Here is a 21,011-nt window from a genome sequence, read left to right on the forward strand (position 1 = left end):
TGCCAAAGATTTGTTTTATGTTGTGATTGGAAGGTCCTTAATTTTCTATTACTTGCTATTTAAGTGCCAACTTAGGAAAAATGCTTAGAAGTACTTTTGTACGAAGTATTTTGTTGGGCTTTACAGCTTTAGTTTAGCAATTACATTAAAATAAGAAATCATATATTAAAATAGAAATCATAGACAATTCTGAAAGAATTTAAAGGAAATAATTCTTGTGTCAATTTTGAATTTACCTTATTGGTAAAATGGAATTTGCTTCTAGAAAGCCAGATTCTCATCTCCTTATTTTTGCAAGGTGGCCTTTTAACTTTTTCTCTCCTAGCTAATGGAACCTGGAAGTAAATTTTTCAAAGCGTGAATCTGAGCAGTTATTTCTGATTTCACCTTTCAAATCAAACCTCCAAGAAATGATAACTCTGAATGATGTGTGGGGCTGTAAAACAGCCTCATCTCTGCTTCACTGCTGTCAGTCAGTGACTGAGAAAGGCTCTCTGGGACTTGCTGTGGTATCCCTGAGATGAGAATCTCTCCCCACAAAACCTTTCTAGAGGAATCTTCTCCTCTTTGTTGGTCGAAGGAAGTCCAGGAGGACTGCAGGGCTTAGAGGTGGGCATCCTAGCTAGTTCTAATTAGTTCAATTGAACTGATTCTCATCTGACAAGTTCCTTTCCCAGAATCAAGGAAAAAGAAATCATCTGTCACTTCTATACTGGGGTATTTAATTTGATCCCAAAGGGAATTCTTGTCTTTGCCATCTAATTTGTTGAAAAGATTCACCTTTTGTTAGCAGAGGTTAAACAGTAAAAAGGAAGTGTCTGTGCATGAGAGAGTTTGGGGAACTAAATGGGGATTTTCCTCTAAAAGTAGAGACAAGAGGAAAAACATAGTCCAGCTCAGGTCACTTGTGGGAAGTGTCGTTTGTCGTCAGAACCAACAGTAGATGATTCAAGATTAATCAAGTTTCGAACAAGTTTGTGTGTTTGTGGGAAGTTCACCTTTTAACCGAGTATTTATGTAAAGGTAAATGCATAATTGTTTGACTGGACTGACACTACTCCTGTCTTGTGCAGCCCAGGAGATGGAGATTGAGACTGCAGAGGAAGTTGCTATTGTTGGAATAGGATGCAACTTTCCCGGAGGTGAGTCGGGGGTAAAAGCAAAGCAGGCTCTGAGTGGACATTGAAAAGCAGAGTCTTTTATTAATGTTGAAATGGAGGAAAACACCATGTTTTTCCCCTAGCAGAATCTGTTGCTTTGCTGCCTGTGGGATCTTTTTGAAAGGCGGCGCTGTGGTGGAAACGAATTGGTTTGAATCTGTCTGCTGACAGACAGACAGACAGACAGACAGAAGAAGCTGCAGTGCTGGCCGTGGGCAGGGCATTGAGCTGCACACGAAACTCATACAAAGGAGCTGGATGGGTCTGGGGTGATTTGAACTTTCTGCGTGTTCACTGGCTGGGTGATTGTGCATTGTTACAGGACTCTGCATGCCTAGGGACAGGACAGACCAGGGGCTGGACATTACCATCAGCTTTGCCTGTACCATAAACTGGTTGGGTTTTCCTCCAAGAAAGCTTCTTGCTTTATTACAGTATGTAGAATAGATGCAGTGAGATGGTAGGGAAATGGGGAGAGAAGGTGGTTAAGGATTTTGTGGGGCTCCTTTGCTTTTAGACAAGCAGTGAGGACATCAGTGATGCTTTTTCGTTTTCCTCTCACCAAAGACTGATCACTTCTTTCTGTGGCAAGTCTTCTTGAGCAGCTCTAGATTGACACGTGGGAGGTCCTTGTAGCTGATTGTGCATTTCTGAGCCTGCACGGGGAGGGGGAGTGCATAATTTAATCTGTTTTAAAAACCTGCACAACAGGAGATGGAATTGACAATTTCTGGAAAGTCCTGGAGGAAGGCAAAAACTGCACGGTAGAAATCCCCCCCGAGAGATTTAATGCCAAGGAATGGTATGATCCAGATGATAACAAGCCAGGAAAAATATGTACAACACGAGCTGCTCTTCTCGATGAGTGAGTGTGTTACCCTGCTGCACCTCGGGTTTGTGTGGTACTTAGATATGGGTACAGCTGTTCAGGGGCTGTGACCAGTGTGAAGAATAGCAGATTACAGATTAAGGTCAGCATAAGTGTCTGTTACTTGAATTCCACATTCACCTTAAATCCTCAGGCTGTAGAGCTTCATTCAAAGGAGACGTTGACATGCACAGAAGAAATATTATTGTCTCCTGAGATTGATACTTGGCCAGGTTGAATCACAGGACCCAGAATTAATTTACTGCTTAGTGCCATGTTAGCTATTGAATCCTGCTCTGAAATCAAGAGATGATAGAAGGCCATACAAACCTGATCTTGGGACACAAGATTGAACTTGGACTTGGTCTTTTGTAAGCATGGGCCAATTTTGAAGGTGCTTTTAAGGACAAACACACACATACACCCACTGAAAGTATTTTGAATATATTGTTGGAGAAGCATGGGTATCCCTTGAAAACACCTGAGCTGATCCTCTACCTTTTGGTTTTAAATTGTGAAGCATTGGTCCGTATTGGCTTAAAATGATGTAGAAAACAATATTTGTTTATAACTCGTTGGCCATGACCACATTACAGCAGAGGGAGTCTCATTCTGCACATTTCATGATCTGAGGAATCCAGTTGGTACTAGTGCAATAACTATAAGAATAAAAATGGGTAGGAGCGGGCTCTTACCTCTGAAATGCAGAATCATTGATAAAATGACCTATTTTGTGGTGGGACATGAAACATCTTTGGTTTATAAACATTTTCTTCTGAATTTCGGAAATGGGACCTGTGGCCTAAACACCAGTTACTGCTCTGCTTTTCATTGCAAAAAATGCTTACTGTGAGTCTAGAAGTAAAAGCATCTTCTATACATATGTCATATCATATTCTGGTCTGTGCATTTCAGATTTAATTCATTTGACAACCACCTCTTTGGGATTAATAATATGGAAGCTGAACGCATGGACCCACAGCAGAAGTTACTGATAGAGTGCACATACAAAGCCCTGGAGGATGCAGGAGTTCCTGTAGAATCTGTCAGTGGCACCAGAACAGGTGTTTTTATTGGTAAGATGAAACTTTCACAGCAAAGAAAAGAAAACCTCACAAAGATTGGAGCACTCCTTCATAACCTTTCCATGTTATCTAGGCTGGATCTAGGCTGGATCTAGCCTGGAGATCTAAGGCTACTGTGCTATGGCACTACTGGTTACTTTTGGTAAGAATTACCAGGAGACTCTGGGAGTTCATGGTAGAATTCCTGTGTCTCTTTTTGGTGCTCTTCTTCCTGTGTTCAGACACTGAAGTGAAGCAGGAAAGAGTTAAAACTGCCTCCCCAACCCAGCCCTTCTTGGGAAAGATACTCCCAAGCCAGGCTGTGACGTTTCACCCTTAAGGGGAAGGGAACACCCAGGATTCGTAAATGATGAGGTCTGCAGGAAAAGTTTTATTAATAAATTACACACTTGGCATGGAAATTGGAATGTTGGTCACTGACCTGCTATATCAGCACATGGCAGCAGGTTGTGGATAAAGAGGTAGGGTGGTAGAAAAGGGGGAAAGGAAGAGATAAAGAAAGGGAGAGAGAAAGAGAAAAGGAGTGAAAAAGAGATAAGCACTCCTGATTCCAGCATGAGTCTGGCCAATGACATGTCCAGTGTCCTGGGGGCACCCCCTGGCCTAGATGGGGATACCTTTTTTATAGACAGGTTTCCCTGCCCTGAAGACATGTTTCTCTCTTTCTATGCAAATTAGTTGTCATGTCCAGTCCCTTCTTTCAGTCTTTTCTGGAAATGCATCAGATGCTTTGAAGGTCTTGGGTCTTGAGTGCTCTTGACCCTTCCCCTGCCCAGATTGACCTTGGGTCAACGCTTCATTCTCACTTCTGTGATGATGCTGTCTTTCATTTCTTGATGGGGACAGAGTGGTCTGAAAGTGGCCCAGCAGAAAAGAGCCTGGGGGTGCTGGTGGACAGCAGCTGAACATGAGCCAGTGTGATCCCAGGTGGCCAAGAAAGCCAGTGGCATCCTGGCCTGTATCAGCAATAGTGTGACCACAGGAGCAGGGCAGTGATTCTTCCCCTGTATGTGGCACTGGTGAGGCCACAACTCAAGTCCTGTGTCCCCTTTGGGCCCCTCAATTCAGGAAGGACATTGAGGTGCTGGAGTTAAGTCCAGAGAAGTGCAGCAGAGCTGGGAAGGGCCTGGAGCATAAGTCCAATGAGGAGCAGCTGAGGGAGCTGGAGGTGTTTAGCCTGATAAGAGGAGTCTCAGGGGTGATTTTATCTCTCTCTACAACTGCCTGAAAGGAGGGTGTAGTGATGTGGGGATCAACCTCTCCTCACAGGCAACGAGCGACAGGATGAGAGGACATGGCCTCAGGCTGTGCCAGATTGGTTCAGGTTGGACATTAGGGAGAAATTCTTCACAGAAAGGGTGACTGGACATGGGAATCGGCTGCCCAGGGAGGTGGTGGAGTCAGCGTCCCTGGAGGTGTTAGAGGAAAGACTGGATGTGGCATTTAGTGCCATGGTCCAGTTGACAGGGTGGGGTTTGACCATATGGTGGACTCAATGACCTTAGTGGTCTTTTCCAACCCATTTGATTCTGTGGTTGTGTCTCTGGAGCAGAACAAGGAATGTTTATCCCAGAAAAGTGTTGCCCTACTTCCCCATGGTGCCCTTCTCCTCTTGTTCTTTCAACAATTCTTGGTTATTACTGACAATCCTTGGTTGGCTCCCTGGGTATCTGGCAGCCAGTGTTTGACATGTACACATTAGCCCCTTATCTTCTGGGCTTCTACACAGGCCTACCCTTTTTGCCCAGCATACTGTTTTCCAGTATAATGTTGGTTAAGGTGTTGTGGGGGTTAATATCCTTTCAAAGCAGCAGAAATCCTCCTGTGGACATTAGAATGGTACAGGGGTGCACTTGTCCAACTGCTTTTGTCAGTACCAGAAAAGTTACTGAGGAGATGATACCAAGGGCTGTTGGAAGACATTTAAAAGACAATACTAGAGGAACAGCACATTATTGCTGGTGTAATCTGTGTCTCTTTAAGGAGGAGTTTTCTGGGGTAGTTTGGCTGATGTGCCTATAGGGGAAATGCTTTAGATTACCTTTTAGTCTGAGAGTGCTCTTCTTCCACTGAGGGCGCTATTCCTTGCTCTCTGAATACAGGTACTGCATTGTCCACATGTGGACTTGGGGATCCACGGTATTCCAAGCATAGTGTTCCCAGAAAAAGGACACAACTGCTCTCAGAGGCCCCCTTCTTCTTTTCTATTTCTTACTGGCTCACAGTGTGAAAATTGATGATAAATACAAAGTATTGGATGTAGTTTGTGCTGTGACCTTTAACTTGGTACATCTGAGGAACTGAAGCTAATGTCTTGTACATTTATATCCAAGCTATGCTATGTGTAACTTGTTGATAACTATTCTCATAGCTGAACTAAACCACGCCGTCTCAAACTGAGATACAGGGGTCTCGGCAGGCTATGGAGACCTTAGCTGCATCACACAGTGAGCTAAGCCATCAGGAAAGGCCTGTTGTTTCCAGGGCAGGTAGGAATTTCAAGTGTTAGGTATGTTTGTGTAAGTTGAGTCCAGGGGAAATTGCTGTGAGTTTTGCCTTTGACTTGTGTTGGAGCAAAGCTTCACCATAGGAGCACGGATGCCACGTGGTTTTGTCTTAACGCTGAAAACCGAAACACGCCGTCAGGTTTCGAGCTGTACGTGCCTGTTGTTGGCTTGGGTTAACTTGACACAAATCTGATGTTTTCCAGGTCTCATGAATCGAGACTATGAAATCATAACCAGCAGAGCAGTGAGTGAAATAAATCATTATGATGGTACTGGAACAGCAATGAGCATTGCTGCCAACAGAGTCTCTTTCACATTTAATCTGACTGGACCGTCCCTGACTGTTGACACTGCGTGTTCATCTTTTCTTTTTGCTCTGCACTACGCCTTGCGAGCCATTAAATCAGGTAACGGGACTGGAGAGATGCTGGACAATGGAATCAGGATTGCTACTGTTCCTATCTATCACCTGGGCCATCTCAACATGAGTATGTTTCTGTTTGACTCCAGGAGACTGTGAGGCAGCAATCTGTGGTGGGGTGAACTGCATCATCGATCCCCGCACCTTTGTGTCTCTCAGTAAAGCAAAAATGATCTCTCCGGAGGGCATAAGCAAACCCTTCTCCAAGAAGGCAGATGGCTATGGAAGGGGAGAAGGCTGCGGTGTTGTTTTCCTCAAACCACTGAAAAAGGTAAGGCTGCTTGTGAAGCAGCCTGAAATAAGACTGGTTGCTTGCCTGGATTTTGTGTCTTCAGCTCTAATAACTTCTTTTCCAGAGAAGTTTTTCCAATTCAATCTTAAGATTAATGAAGCATTTCTTAAGCATTCATGCACTTCCCCTAGCATAGGAAAAGGATCCCACATTTAAAAGTTAGCATCATATTCTGTGTATTCTTGGCTTTGTTGTGGTGTTTTGTTGTCTCCTCTACAGAGAAAGCATGAGTTTATTAAAGAAATTTAACTTTTCATGGAACAGGCAAAGGAAGACTACAGCAAAATCTGGGGTGTGATAAACATCAGTGCGGTCAATCAGAACGGCAGGTCCATGACTCCGATCACGAGACCGTCTCAAATAGAGCAAGAGAAGTTACTGCGCAGCATTTATGAAAGTCGTGTTGATCCCTCAGTTGTGCAGTACATTGAAGCCCATGGCACCGGAACTGCTGCTGGAGATCCTACTGAAGCTGAAAGCCTGGGTAGTGTCATTAGCAAGAACAGGTCTTCCCGAGTTTCCATTCTGAAAATCGGTTCAGTGAAAGGAAATATTGGGCACACGGAATCGGCTGCTGGAGCAGCCGGGTTGATCAAAGTGCTCCTGATGATGATGCATCATGGAAAGATTGTTCCATCCTTGCATTACTCGAAGGAGATGAGCAGCATCGATGCAGAGAAATTAAACCTTGCCGTGGCCACAGCTGTAGAGCCCTGGGAAGAATCCAGTGAGTACGGAAGAGTAGCTGGCATCAACTGCTTTGGATTTGGAGGAACCAATGCTCATGTTGTAGTCAGGCAGGTGAAGCAGCCAGAGGCTCTTCCTGCCTTTAAGAAGCCCCTGGAATTAGTTCTGCTGTCAGCAGCATCCCGTAGGTCCCTCCAGATGGCAATGGCAGATACAGCTGAGCAGCTGAGCACAAGGAGCTCTGTAACTCTCCCAAGCCTGGCCTATACATCTGCCTGCAGAAGAAGCCATGCCAGCTACAGGTACCGAAAAGCGTTTGTCACAAATTCCCTCCAACACTTGCAGCAAGAGCTTAAGTTGGCGGCGAGCACTGAACCTGCCATGTCCAAGGTGGAACCACAGCTGGTGTTTGTGTTCTGTGGCAATGGTGTCACGCTGCAGGAGTTCAGTGAGGCACTGCTGAGCTCAGAGCCAGTGTTCAGAGACAAGTGTAAGGAGATAGAAGACCTTTTTCAGCAGCACGCTGCCATCAGCCTCCTGCCAGGGAGAAATCGTAGCTCAAAGGACTTGTTGAATCCAGAGCTTTCCCAGCCCTTGCTGTTTGCCCTGCAGGTTGCTGTAGCTTCCCTCCTGAAGCACTGGGGTATTAAGCCCATTGCTGCTGTTGGCCACTCAGTGGGGGAAGTTGCTGCTGCACATATTGCTGGGTACCTTTCGCTGGCAGATGCAGTCAAAGTCATTTATCACCGGAGCAGGCTGCAGGCAAAGACTGCCAGTGGCAGAATGTTGGTGGTTGGAAACATCCCTGTTGAAGAGATTGCTGAACGCCTGCATCCCTATTCGGGAAAGGTGTGCATTGCTGCTTTCAACAGCCCCGTTTCCTGCACCTTGTCTGGGAGTGTAGACACTGTGGAAGCTGTCCAGAGAGACTTAGCTGAAGCTTTCAGACAGAGAAACATCTTTCTTCATGTTTTAAATGTTCCAGTTGCATACCACAGCCCCAGCATGGATATGATCCTCGGGGAGCTGGAAGAAAAAATAGAGCCTTTAGAAAAGCAGAAGGGGGAGATTGAAGTGATTTCAACACTGACTGGTGTGGCTGCATCTGAAAACGACTTTATTCAGGGCAGATTCTGGGCGCAGCATACACGTGAGCCTGTTGCTTTCACACAAGCCATCCAAAGTGCAGCCAGAGGCAGGGAAAACGTGGTGTTTGTGGAAATAAGTCCTCACCGAGCATTGCAGCGAAGCATAAAGGAAACTCTAGGAGAAGGCACAAAGGTGATGTCCTCTTTGCAAACGGATGTAGAATATCAGACGCTCTTCACTCTGGTAGGAAATCTGTTTGAACTGGGGTATAATCCCAACTGGCAGCACTTTTATAACGGGTATCAAAGTGTTCCGGTGGCCATTCCACGATATCAGTTTGATCGCCAAAAACTCATGGCCTGTCTGGATATCCACCAGCAAGCAAACCAAAGAGGTGTCAGCGCCAGTCATCCTTTGATTTATGGCATAAACAGTGACAATGTGGAGTTTGGCTGCCTGGTGTCCCAGGACACAACGCCATACTTATATGAGCACAAGAACAATGGGGTGGCCTTAGTCCCTGGTGCTTTCTATGTGGAGCTTGGTCTGGCCTCTGTGATGAGCAACTCAAGGCCTAAAGTGCCTCTGAGCACTTGCCAGCTGAGTATCAGTTTTTCTGCACCGTGTGTTCTCACACAGAGTTCCCAAGTGCTGAGTATCAAGCTGAGTCCGCAAAAAGCCATGACAACCTTTGAGGTTCTCTCTTCCTCCAGCGCGGTTTATGCTGCTGGCCAAGTGGCAAAGCAGCCTGAAACTGTGGTGGAAGAAAGCAGCATCTCCTTCCCAGCCATCTATCGAAGATGCAGGTCAGTGATTAGCAGAGAGGAGGTTTATGAAGCACTGTCTCAGGTTGGCTTTCAGTATGGCTCCATATTCAGGCAGCTCAGTGATGTGCATTATTGCCAGGAGCTAAAGGAAGCTATAACCAGCATAAAGGTGAATGAGGAGACCGTCAGAGACATGTACAGCTACTGTATGCACCCAGTGCTGCTCGACTGTTTTCTGCAGATGACCGCTGTCTTGACCTCAAGGACATTCCAGTCCAGAGCAGGCTTTCCCTCAGGGATAGGCAGCCTGGTGGTGCTCCGCCCACTGGAGGAAGAAATGATGATATATATGAGAATGAGCAAGTCCACTGGAAACTGCCTTGAGGTCTGTGGATGCTTTGTGGACAAACACGGCTCTGTTTTGGCTGAGCTCAAGCGTGTTGCCATCACTTTTGTGAAGGAAGCATCTTCCAGAGACAATGAATTCCTGTTTGAAAACAAGTGGAAAGAAGTCTCTCTTTCACAGACAATTGGACATCTGGGGTTTAAGCCCAGAGTCATTGTGTTTGCAGACAGATTTGGGATAGCTGAGCAGCTCAAAAAGTACTTGCATCCTGCTTCGAGATATGTTATGTATGAAGACTGGGAATGCCTTGTGGAAGGCCAGACACAGAATAAAATGAGAGCAGAGGTTGAGGCTTATGATGAAATCCTCTTCCTGTGGGGAATTCAAAAGTTAAATGAAGACTTCCCAAGGGAAGCGGTAGATCAGTTGGCAAAGTGCTGTGAAGCCTATCGCCAGGTAGTGGTGGCACTAAGAGAGAAGACATCCCGCTGTTCCATCAGAGTGATCACCTACAGAACAACGGAGAGATATGTGGACCACGTTAACTGTGGGTTTGCATTATATGGCATGACCAGAACTTGTATTGTTGAAGTTCCAGAAATCACATTTCAGTTGATTGACCTCAGCTCTTCCACCTCCCTGGACATCTCAGTGCTAGCAGATGTTCTTGTCAAATACAAAGGTGGGGACTATCCAGAAGTTTGCATCAGCCAGGGAAGGATTTATGTGTCCGAAATCAGACGCACACCTTTTGTAGATGCAGATTACATCCAACCCGTAAGATCTCTCCAGAAATCACAAACGTTCACTTTGTACACTTCTGATGCGTATGCAGCAAAAGACTTGTCTGGGGAATTATCCACCGGCGCTGCTACTCAGCTGGACAAAGAGAGTGTTGAAATTCAAGTGGATAAAATTTGTCTCCAGTCAGAAGATTATTTTCCCATTAGTGTTTCTAGCTGCAACTTTGGTAATACACTGTATTGGAACTCACAAGCAGGAGACAGGCACAGACTTTTAGCTCTTGATTTCAGCGGCACAGTCACTGCAACAGGCATTGACGTGAGAAAAGTGAAAGTGGGAGATCATGTGCTTTCATGTTATCCCACTGCTGCGTCATCCAGAGTTCAGATTCCAGCAACAGTTTGTTTCAATGCAAAGAAATTCCCCTTCCTCCAGAGTGTTCCTTGTGTGTCATACTTCATCATTGCATGGGAAATTTTCACTCAGAGGTTACCCAAGGGGAAACATGGCAGAACTTTGGGTATTATAACTACAGAGCCATCATCGGTTTTGTGCCACGTTCTTTCTGCAGCAGCAGAAGAAATGGGTTGGAGGACAGTCCTTGCAAAGCCCACTCCTAACGTATTCCAGTATATCAACCTGTGCAATGCCCTTGTTCTTCTTCCTCCAGTGAACAGACTGTCTTTGGAGGATCTGGCCCACATGTACTTTCTTAAAGATGTGGTGATGGTGTGTGGCAATCAACAGTCCGAATGTATCCAGAATGTCAGTGAAATTGATCATGAAAACATCAGCTTTCATGTCCTTGTTGTTTCCAGCCTCTTCCGGAAAGCACCTCTAAAGGAATTGCACAAGACTGTACATGCCTGGGTCAGTTCCATGGATATGAAACAGTTTAGACATCTCTCGGGTTCTGTTTTTCAGCAGACGGAGAACTTTGAAGGGCTAAACTCTGTGATGTCCTATTTTACCTGCACTTCTGTTCCCCTTGCTGTCCTGAGAAGGCAGAAGGACATCAGTGTGCTTTCAGATATCCCGTTGTACGAGCCCCAGAGGCAGCTGTTCAAGCAGAACGCTGTTTATGTGGTAGTCGGGGGGCTCACTGGACTTGGCTTTGAAACGGTGAAATTCATAGCCGAGAATGGAGGAGGGTGTATTGCAATACTCTCCAGGAGAATTCCCAGCAGCGAGAAGCAAGAAGAGATGAGGGCTTTGCAGCAGCAGTACAAAGGGAGCAAAGTAGTGTCTGTGCAGTGTGACGTGACTTTGACCGGTGATGTTGAGAAGGCTTTCCAGTCCATTGCCAACACCTTTGTGGGGAGTCCGATCAAAGGTGTATTCCAAAGTGCTGTTGCTTTGCACGATGGCCACCTTGAAGTCCTGAGGCTGGCTGACTTTCACAAAGTGCTGAGCCCAAAGGTCGCAGGGACCCTAAATCTTCACTGGGCTACCAGAGGCCAGGAGCTGGACTACTTTGTGTGCTACTCCTCTGTTACTTCCTTTCTGGGCAATGCCACCCAGACAAACTATGCAGCTGCAAACTCTTTCCTGGATCTCTTCTGCCTCTACCGGAGGAACTGTGGGCTTTCAGGCCAGGCCATTAACTGGGGTGCTTTGAACCTTGGCATTCTGCTCAATCAAAGCCACATTCAGAGCATCCTGGGATCCAAGGGCATAGACATTCTGCAAGTGCATGAAATTCATGAGTATCTCAGGAAGACCTTACTTATAAACAACCCACAGCAAGCTGTTGTCAAATTGAACTTTCAAGCTTTGTATCATCATGTTTTCACTTGGATTATTTCACTCAAAAGTCGCTTTGTATCACTTATGTCAGAAGATTTCAGGAACAAGATTGGAACCCCTGAGGAAACTGAAGTCCCAGAGACTGCCTTTCTCAAATCCGAGGACTACATCACCTCACTGGTGAGTGACCTCACAGGAGTGAACGCAGATGAACTAACCATGAATACACCACTTTCATCTTTGGGCATAGACTCTATGTTAGCTATGACAATTCAGATCCGTGTCTTTCAAGAGAGAAAGGTGGACATACCTCTTGTGAAACTGCTTGATCCTCACACAACCCTGTCAAGTTTAGTGGTAGTTTTGGAAGAAACAAGCAATGCAAATGGAACAGTTGAAAAGAAGAATGCTGCAGTTGAAAGTGCAGAAAATGAGACCTTGCTAGAGGTGTCTTCTTATTCAGGAATTGTATAACTTGACAATACTGAGACCCTTTGTAGCATCTCAGAATGTGTCATTTTGGACGGGGTAGGACATCTGGTGATGCTGAATGTCCTCTTCTGCATTGACCCAGAAAACCCACACCAGGTTCTTCTGCCATTATTCTGCTAGCTGTGTTAATTTCAGTCAATTGTTTGACTTTTTGCTTTCAATGTCTTTTACCTTAATTTTCAATAGTTTTAACTGGAAATATGTAGGTAAATACCTACACATTTTCACTGTACATTGCATTTTTAAACTCTATTCAAGTTTGATGAAAATTGTATATTTGCACCTTTCAGCGGTAAGTATATAAAGCTGCATGAGCTTATCATATTTTTGTCATATTCTATTCTTAAAATATAATTATTTTTAAAATATTACTAAATATTTTGAAATACAGGCATCTTTTTGAAAGTCTGATGTGAATTTCAAAAACCTAGTGTTTTGCTTATGTCTTCAAAAATATTAACAATTTATCAATTGTTTCCAATTGTGAGGCATACAGTAAAGTAAATGTTTTTTGTTATTAATTAACCAATTTTTATGAAAGCCCAAATAAACAACAATAGCAAAAAAGTTTTTAAAAAAACAAACCTGAAGTGTATCTTTATCTTATTTGATTTTTTTTTGTCCCTAATCTGCTCTCCTACTTTAAATTTTTGTGACTCTAATACCTGCCCTGCTTTTGTTCCAGTGAGAAAATACAGACTTGTCCCCAAAGACACTGAAGGAAACTTTGTTTAGTCTCTTAATATGGGAATAGGGTGTTGTACTATTTCTCCCTTATTATGATGAGTTGTCCCTTGCAGTTCTGGTAGTATTTCCAATGAGTGGAGTATCCATGGTCTATGATGTCTCCCTGAAACCATCTGATCTCCAGACTGAAAAGTTCCCTTGGTCTCTCTTAGCTCTGGTGCTGCAGCCCCAAAGATCTTGGTGGCCTTATGCCAAATGTACTCAGGCTTATCTATATCCTTCTCATAGTGGAAGCCCCAGAATTGGACCAGGGTTCTAGATGTAGTGTAATGAGTCAAGTGTGGTGGAGTGGTGGTGCACGTTACACCAGTGTGATGCAAAGAGTTCCCTGCCCAGCTGGCTGTTGGCTTTCACTGCTGTCAGCATGCACAGTGAACTTGTGTTTAGTTCACTGCCCATCGGGATCCCCCAGTCCTTTTCATCGAGGCTGCTCTGCAGCCAGTCAGTCCCTGGACTGTAATGCCGAGTGCTTTGCCTGTCTCATGTGTAGAATAGGTGGAGGGGAGGCTAAGCCATCCCAGGTGCAAGGCCTTGCATTCACCATGGTTGGAAATAATGAAGATTCTGTAAAGCTGTTTGTCCCTCTGAATAGTGGCCCTCCCTTTCAATGAGCCAAATGCTCTCACCTAACTTGATGTTGGCTAGGCTGTTAATAAAGAGCCTGCAGGGTGCTGCTACTGGCTCACTGCCAGATGGACTTGGCACAGCTGATATCACCCTTTAGGCCTGGCAGTCCAGTGAATATTCCACCCAGCTTATAGTCATCTTTTTCAATCTATCTATCTATCATCAATTTGGCTACAAGGATGCATTGGGACACTGCTGAAAGCCTTTATGGAATCAAGGTGCATAAAAACTCTCTCTCCTTAGTGTTTTCATTCTTCAAGGTAATCAGGCTAGTCAGGCTGTAGGGTATGCCACTGTCCTGGAGGAACGTCTGCTGAGATAAGGAGATTGCTCAATCTCCCAGCAGGACCCCCTCTGGGAAGGCAGCTACTCTGCAGTTACGGCGAGAAGACAAACCCAGAATCCTCTGGGAGACCCTATGCAGATCCTTTGTAACCCATTGGCCTTTACCCTCTGACACCCACCCCCTGTATCCCTATAAAGCCAGCCCCCTGCCCCTGCGGGGGCAGAGAGAGTTGCTCGTCCCTGGCTCCCCTTCGCCGGAGTATGGACAATAAAGCTGCCTCGTGTGGAACAGCTACACGAGCCTCTCGTCTCTGGTGTGGCCTGGCCTGGAGGCTGCCCTGCAGAGCTGAGCTGAAATCATGAGCTGACAGTCACTAAAGAGCTGACAGCTTCTGCAAGGGCCCTCCTAGGCAGCAGCTGAGGGAAGACACCGGGCCTCGGGAAGGAGATTCCTTTTGGGACCATCTCTCCAGACCAGTCACAGCTTCCTCGGTCAGAGCTATTGACCCTACACCAGCTGTCATAGTCAGCTACCATATCTCTGTGGAAAATCCATGATGGTTGTTCCTAACCACTTCTTTGTTCATGTCCCTTACTACCTGAGTCATTCTGAGTTTATGGTTCTGTATGGGCAGAGATCCTTCTGACCTTGCTCAAACATTTGGAGGGAAATACAGTAATGAAGTGAGGAGCAGTTAACTCTATATGTATACATATACATGTGCAGAAAGGCACAGGGAGGATTTCAAATCCAGAGTGCTTCTGCTGTGGCAGAACCTGACCAACAGCCAGGCAAATCACAAAGCAGAGAAACACACATTTGTTGTACTTTTTGTCTGTGCTGCTCCCTGTGCGAAAACACAAGAACTGTGCAGCACTGATGTCAAGGTCAAAGCAGTAATCTAACAGGGCTGCTTTGCACAGCAGGAGTAGCTAAAGGTATGTTAGACATATGTTAAGTGTATGACAATCTCTTACAGCTGTCCATGTTGCACAGTTGTGACTGAACCTATTGATTTCAGCCTTTATACAGACAGGTCTGATTCTGAGAGACTGAAGCACCTACTTTGGCTGGCTGCAGCCAGTACTGCTCTTTGGCTTTCTTTCACCAAAGCAATAACTGCCCTGTTAGTACTGTGAAATCTCTTATCTCTTCTACATGTTTTGCTTTTGACTGCTTCTGTGAATCTGCCATAAATGTCCCAAAGGTCAGAATATTTGAACAAAAACAAGATCATTGCCAGCCTCCAAAAGTACAGTGAGAAACCTAATCTCAAAAGATGCTCTGGCAAAGGGATTTTCGACCTGTATCCAGGTCGATTAGAATTAGCAGTTTGTATTGCAGGGTAAGGCAGCAATGGCAGAGCACTGACTATTCTTTCATTTGTGTCTGATAAATACATAGAAAATATTACCAGAAAAATAGCCTGGAAAATCCACACAGATGACACAATAGCTCAGAGATATGTTTGATGTCCTGAAGGCAACAACCAGCTGGAGGAGAAGGCAAAGATATCCACAAGCAACAAAATGGACTGCAAAAACATAGAAACAACCTACAGTACTGTAAGAGCAGTGAGAAAGTCCTGAGTCCTGTTCTGTACTACCAAACATCATAAATGGAACAGATAAACAGGCCTTTGCAGTCCTTGCATATGCCTCTGAATTCACAGAATTGCAGAGTGGGTCAGGTTGGAAGGGGCCACAGTGGGTTGTCTGGTCCAAACTCCTTGCTCAAGCCAGGTTATCCTAGAGCACATGGCACAGGATTGTGTCCAAAGGGTTCTTGAATATCTCCAGCAAGGGAGACTCCACAACCTCTCTGGGCAACCTGTTCCAGTGCTTGGTCATGCAAGCAGTAAATAATCTTTTCCTCATGTAAAAAGTGGAACTTCCTGTGCATCAGTTTCTGCCTGTTGCCTCATCCTGTTGCTTGGTACCACCAAGCAGAGCCTGGATCCATCCTCTGACACCCTCCCTTCAGTTATTACAGACATTGTTGTGGTCTTCTCGCAGTTGTCTCTTGTCAAGGCTGAGCAGGCCCAGCTCCCTCAGCCTTTCCTCATAAAAGAGATGCTCCAGTCCCTTAATCAACTTTATCACCCTCGGCTGGACCCACCCCATTAGCTCCATGTATCTCTTGTACTGAGGAGCACTCCAGACACAGCACTCCAGATACGCCTCACCAGGGCTGAGTAGAGGGGCAGGATTACCTCCCTCAACCTGTTGGCAATGCTCTTTCTAATGCAGCCCAGGATCCCATTGGCCTTCTTGGACCCCAGGGCATGCTTCTGGGCTCATGGACAGTTTGTTGTCCTCCAGGACCCCCAGGTCCTTCTCTGCAAAGCTGCTTTCCAGCAGGTCAGCCCTGAGCCTGTGCTAGTGCAGGGGGTTATTCCTCCCCAGGTGCAGGACCCTGCACTTACCCTTGTTGAATTTCAGACAGTTCCTCTCTGCCCATCTCTCCAGCCTGTCAAGATCCCTCTGAAGGGCTGCACAGCTCTCTGGGGTATCAGCCACTCCTCCCAGCTTTGTGTTGACAGTGAACTTGCTGAGGAGGCCTCTGCCCCTTCATCCAAGTCATTGATGCGTAAGTTAAACAATACTGAGCCTGGTATTGAACCCTGGGGGACCCCACTAGGGACAGACCTCCAGCTACACCCCGTGCCACTGATTTTCACCCTCTGAGATCTGGTGTTCAGCCAGTTTAGTTTAAATAGGTTTAAAAGATGATTTTTTTTCTTCATCAGCTGCTGTCAAATGTGATTGCAGAGATCTGTACTGCCATTTCCTCCTGAAAAATGATGTTCTTCTCAAAATCTGAATTGTACTTAGATAAACTACTTGTGAAAAAAAATCTGTATCTGTATTTAACAGAAGGCTTTTAGTGACAATGTTCTTTGGCTTTTGCAATTAATCTCAGATAGTTAACTACACAGGGGTATTTTTAATGATTCTGTGCCCTCAGTCTCCAAACTCTCAATACTGTTATCAGAGGAAGGATCCCATTAGCAGGATGCGTATTCAGTAATCAGATAAATGTGACTCTGGGACAATACTTGAAAAACTATTAATTTTTCCAGTCAGAGCCTGAAGTGATATAACATTTGGACAAACTGCTAAAACACCTGGCTCTCCTTCTCTGAGTGCAACCATAAATGAATTAGTCAGATACGTTCTAAACAGAAGCAACATAAATACAGAATTAATGGCACAAAGCCCTAATGTTTCTTTGGAAAATGTGCTTGTGGATGGACTTTTTGCTTAGGCACTTCATCAAAACATCCTCCTGTTGCGTAGCAGGGCCTTGCAGACTGAATTAATAAATCCATTATCCTCCAAGTAAACCAGTATCTGTTTCTGTTTTTTCCTGGATCATAAAACACCTGATAACATCCATGTTGGCCCAGAGGCATGTTCTGCACCTGGATCAGGGGCCACAACCCGCCTGTGGCAGGATCATGACAGAGCAGTGGCCAAAGCTCTGCCAGGGCCCAAGACCAGGACTGGCTGTGGCCATGGCCTCCCCACTGTGCCTCTGGGATCCTCTCTCCATGGTCCCAGCTGAACTGCCTTGGCCCTGGGCCCAGGCAGCCAAACTCCAGCATCTCATGAGGGCAACATGTGCTTTCTTCTTCAGATAACACTCCAGAGAAGTAGGCATTCAGTTGACAGTAGCAATGTTACTGATAATGGCTTCTCTCAGTCATACCTTATAACTGCACCAAACATTGATTATCACTGTAAAGTAAAAATGCTGTATCCTAAATGGATCCATGTAAATGTTTTACTTAATGTAGTCAACAGATTAAGACACGTCTCACTCAACAGGCTGTTCCTATGGTGCTGGTGGAATGTAACCCTGGCTCTACTACTTAGTGTTTGCACTTGTGACCTCAGAGGTAGTTATAAGAAATGGTGACAATAATAACAAAACAAGACATACATTTTACAGGATCCTTGGAAAGCTACAGCGAAATTTTTCAGACACATGAGGCTGTTTGGATGATTAAGGGACTGGAGCACCTCACATATGAGGAAAGCTGAGGCAGCTGGGATTGTTCAGGAGAGAAGGCAGCTCAGGGGTATCTTATTAATGTATATAAATACATGAGGGGAGGGTGCAGAAGGGCACAGAGCTGGGCTTCGGTGGTGCTCCGTGACAAAACTGGAGGCAACAGGCACAGACTGAAATATGAGAAGTTCCCTCTGAACACCAGAAAACACTTTTTTATTGTAAGGATGACGAAGCACTGCCACAAGTTTCCTGGGGAGGTTATGGAGTCTCCATCCTCGAAGATATTCAAAAGGCCTTTGGACATGGTCCTGGTGACAGGTTCTAGGTGTTCTGGCTTGAGCAGGGAGTTAGTCCAGATGGCTTCTGAGATCTCTACCAAGCTGCTGTGATTCTGTGAAATCCACTGGCAGATGGATTTGATCATCTCCATCAGTTCAAATCTTGGGTAATGTGCGACACCACCACATTAAATAGAGCCTTGTGAAAAAAAAAGTGATCAATTTAGAAGCCTGTGACTGATCTCCCTCTTTCCCCTTTCCATCCCTTCTGACCACCCTTCATGCTCTAAGGGAAGACCTACCCTCCACTTTTGAAAGTAGTGCCCAGAGAGACAAATTTAATGATGTTTATGTATTAGTACAACAATTCCACAAATTCCAGAGTATTTTTTGAAGTATTTTGGTTAAAAATCAGACCATCATATTCAGTTTGACATCTAACTATAAGACATAGTTTTTATACTTTTAAGAAAGTATTTTCTATTGTAAACTTAGAAGCAAATCCCATGCATCAGTCAAACACAGAATACAATTTCCATGCATGCTGTCACTATCTGTGACTTTATATGCTACCCGAAATTCATTAGGAGATGACAGTCTTATCTACTCAAGCACACACCCTCTTCAGTTAGTCTCTGCAGGTCAGACCAAATTGTTCTAGATTAGTCGAGGGTGAGAACAGTACTTTGAGAATGGCTGCCACACCTCATAGAGCAGACAGGCTGCTCATTTCAGCTGCAGTGTTAGTTTTCACTACTTGGACAACAGCGTGTGACCCTGCAAGAAAGAAGCCAACTTGTTCTACTATTTTCATGGATGGATTTAGAAAAGCGACATCTTCAATGCAAACTTAGTCACACACACTCCATGCACACATACACAAAAAAAGAGAAATATTTTCCAAGAAAAAAAACATTCAATAGATTTGAATGAGGCCTAATGACTGCCCTCTCTAAAATACCCGCTTTACCACTGGCAGCAGGAGGACCCAGGGCAGTTGGCTCACACAGTGCTCTCTTGGAGGCAGCCAAACTGATTTTGTTGAATATTCACAGAAATTCAACCTGCATAAGCATGGATGGAAAATCTGTAGCCTTCTGGCCTATGTTTGGCAGAAGTCTGTGCAACTGGACACGGGGCTGAGTATGGGAAATGTCAGACAAAATTCATTATGGTATTACTCAAGTCAAGTCTAGGTGTATCAGCCCCCAGCAGACGAGTAGCCTTGTCCATGCTTGTGACATGGATGACAGGCGATGGAACCACTGGAGCCACGGTACTGGCTCAGAAAGATACACTTACAACTTTTATATAAGACTAAAGGAAGATTTCATTCAGGTAATGGGTTTCTTTTCAATACTGGGAAGAGGAAGAACAGGCTTCTGTGTAGAAATGCAGTTTCTCGTCATTGGTACAATTTATTGCCAAACCATTGAGAAATTCAGAGAATGCAATGTTTCATATTGACATAATGTACCTTTACTTCCATAGGTGAACTGAAGAGAAAAAAGTTGATTATTCTGCTTTTTAAGTAATGCAGCCACTAGGTGATGGAACCGATGATTTCTGGGAACAGACAAAATTAATATCATGGAAATACTATTGGAAATATTTACTATCAAAATATTGTGTACACAGCAGAAAATGTGCATGGTGTGAGCTGTCTTCCTGTTGAATAGGTATGTTACTGCAATCTGAAACTTCAAATCAGATTTTTAGCATGGAGACTCTAATAACTGTTCTCCATGAAGTCAATAACACTGGTTTTCATGAGTTGTGGAAGCCTGCCCCAGTGAGCTTACAGACAGCTGTTCCTTAGGCTTCCAGGAATTTAACCCTTGTTTTGTCTTGAAAAACTTCTGGACTTTACATTCTTGAAGTGCCATAGGAAACAGTGGTGATGACTGGATTGTATCTCCCATGTAATCACCTGGACAGTTTGCATGTTTCCTCATCTATTTTCACTATTTCTGGATTAACAGTTCTTCACCTCTCAGCTGTTATTAGATATAATAACAAGTTTGTTACAAGTGCAGATGGGCACAGGACAATGTTACCTGTAACCTCACCTCCTATGGTGGTTGCTGTGGGTAGATGTGGCTGTGGAATCCAGTTCATGGCCAGGATCGCACTGAGCAAACTCAGCAGAATGTATCCACTTCTTTGGAAACTGCTTAAATCCACAAATAACTTACTTGCTGATGCTGCAATATTTTTTCCAAATCAAGAAACCACCCTCTAAGCAGCACCACAGTTGCTGTGCTAGCTTTGCTTTCAGGGAGACCTGTTAGAGAAAAGAGAAGTTTTCAAGATAGGACTTATGTGTATGTGAAATATTCTTTTGCTAAAAATTCTTGTTCCAAATAGTTTCAATGAATAAGGACTTGACTTGTCTTAAATGTTATTTAGACAAAAATCTGTTTAAAGTTTGCTGCCTGAAGTTGCATTACAGCAAACATAAGCTCTTTAATAAACTGGTTAGACCTACCTGCTGAAGCTAAAAGATTTTTACTTGCAGCTAATAGTGTGAATGTAAACTCAGGGACAGCTCCCAAGTTTTAAAAACAAAAGAGACAGGCTGTGATTAGCAACGAGGTATCTTTTTGCAGCAGCACAACAGTGAATAAAATAGCCCAGGTCTTTGAACACCAGGTTATGTTATTCAGAAGGGAATTTGTGAGGTAATGGTGAGCTCCTCATTAACTGGTGTTTAGACGAGAAATAAATATGCAGCAATTCCCAGGGCTCTCTGGTGGGAAGAAGATACTGTAGAAGTCATGTATTTTTCTCACCCAGCAGAAAGACATCTGGAATTTGTGACATGGGGACAGAAGATACAGATTCAAATATTT

At 44.6% G+C, this 21,011-nt stretch overlaps 1 protein-coding gene across 1 annotated transcript; it reads left to right on the forward strand.

Annotated features, from left to right (window-relative positions):
- Positions 1–576: 576 nt before the first annotated feature.
- On the forward strand, positions 577–12,763 carry LOC121671925 (mycocerosic acid synthase-like). Its single transcript, XM_042044253.1, has 6 exons — positions 577–1,142; positions 1,872–2,025; positions 2,944–3,104; positions 5,824–6,027; positions 6,131–6,312; positions 6,598–12,763. Exons 1-6 carry the CDS (start codon positions 1,028–1,030, stop codon positions 12,184–12,186), a joined length of 6,405 nt encoding a protein of 2,134 aa, XP_041900187.1. The 5' UTR covers positions 577–1,027; the 3' UTR covers positions 12,187–12,763.
- Positions 12,764–21,011: the final 8,248 nt, after the last annotated feature.

This window comes from Corvus kubaryi, unplaced genomic scaffold (assembly GCF_017639235.1).
Source record: "Corvus kubaryi isolate FWS band 111438036 unplaced genomic scaffold, C.kubaryi_AGA036_p1.0 37398, whole genome shotgun sequence".
In the NCBI taxonomy this organism is placed as follows: domain Eukaryota; kingdom Metazoa; phylum Chordata; class Aves; order Passeriformes; family Corvidae; genus Corvus; species Corvus kubaryi.

Bases quoted from the DNA above. Each gene is read 5' to 3' on its own strand.
- LOC121671925 (XM_042044253.1), top strand. From the start codon at position 1,028: ATGCATAATTGTTTGACTGGACTGACACTACTCCTGTCTTGTGCAGCC. The intron at 2,026-2,943 runs GTGAGTGTGTTA...TGTGCATTTCAG, and splicing joins CGAGCTGCTCTTCTCGATGA to ATTTAATTCATTTGACAACC. The intron at 6,313-6,597 runs GTAAGGCTGCTT...TTCATGGAACAG, and splicing joins TCCTCAAACCACTGAAAAAG to GCAAAGGAAGACTACAGCAA.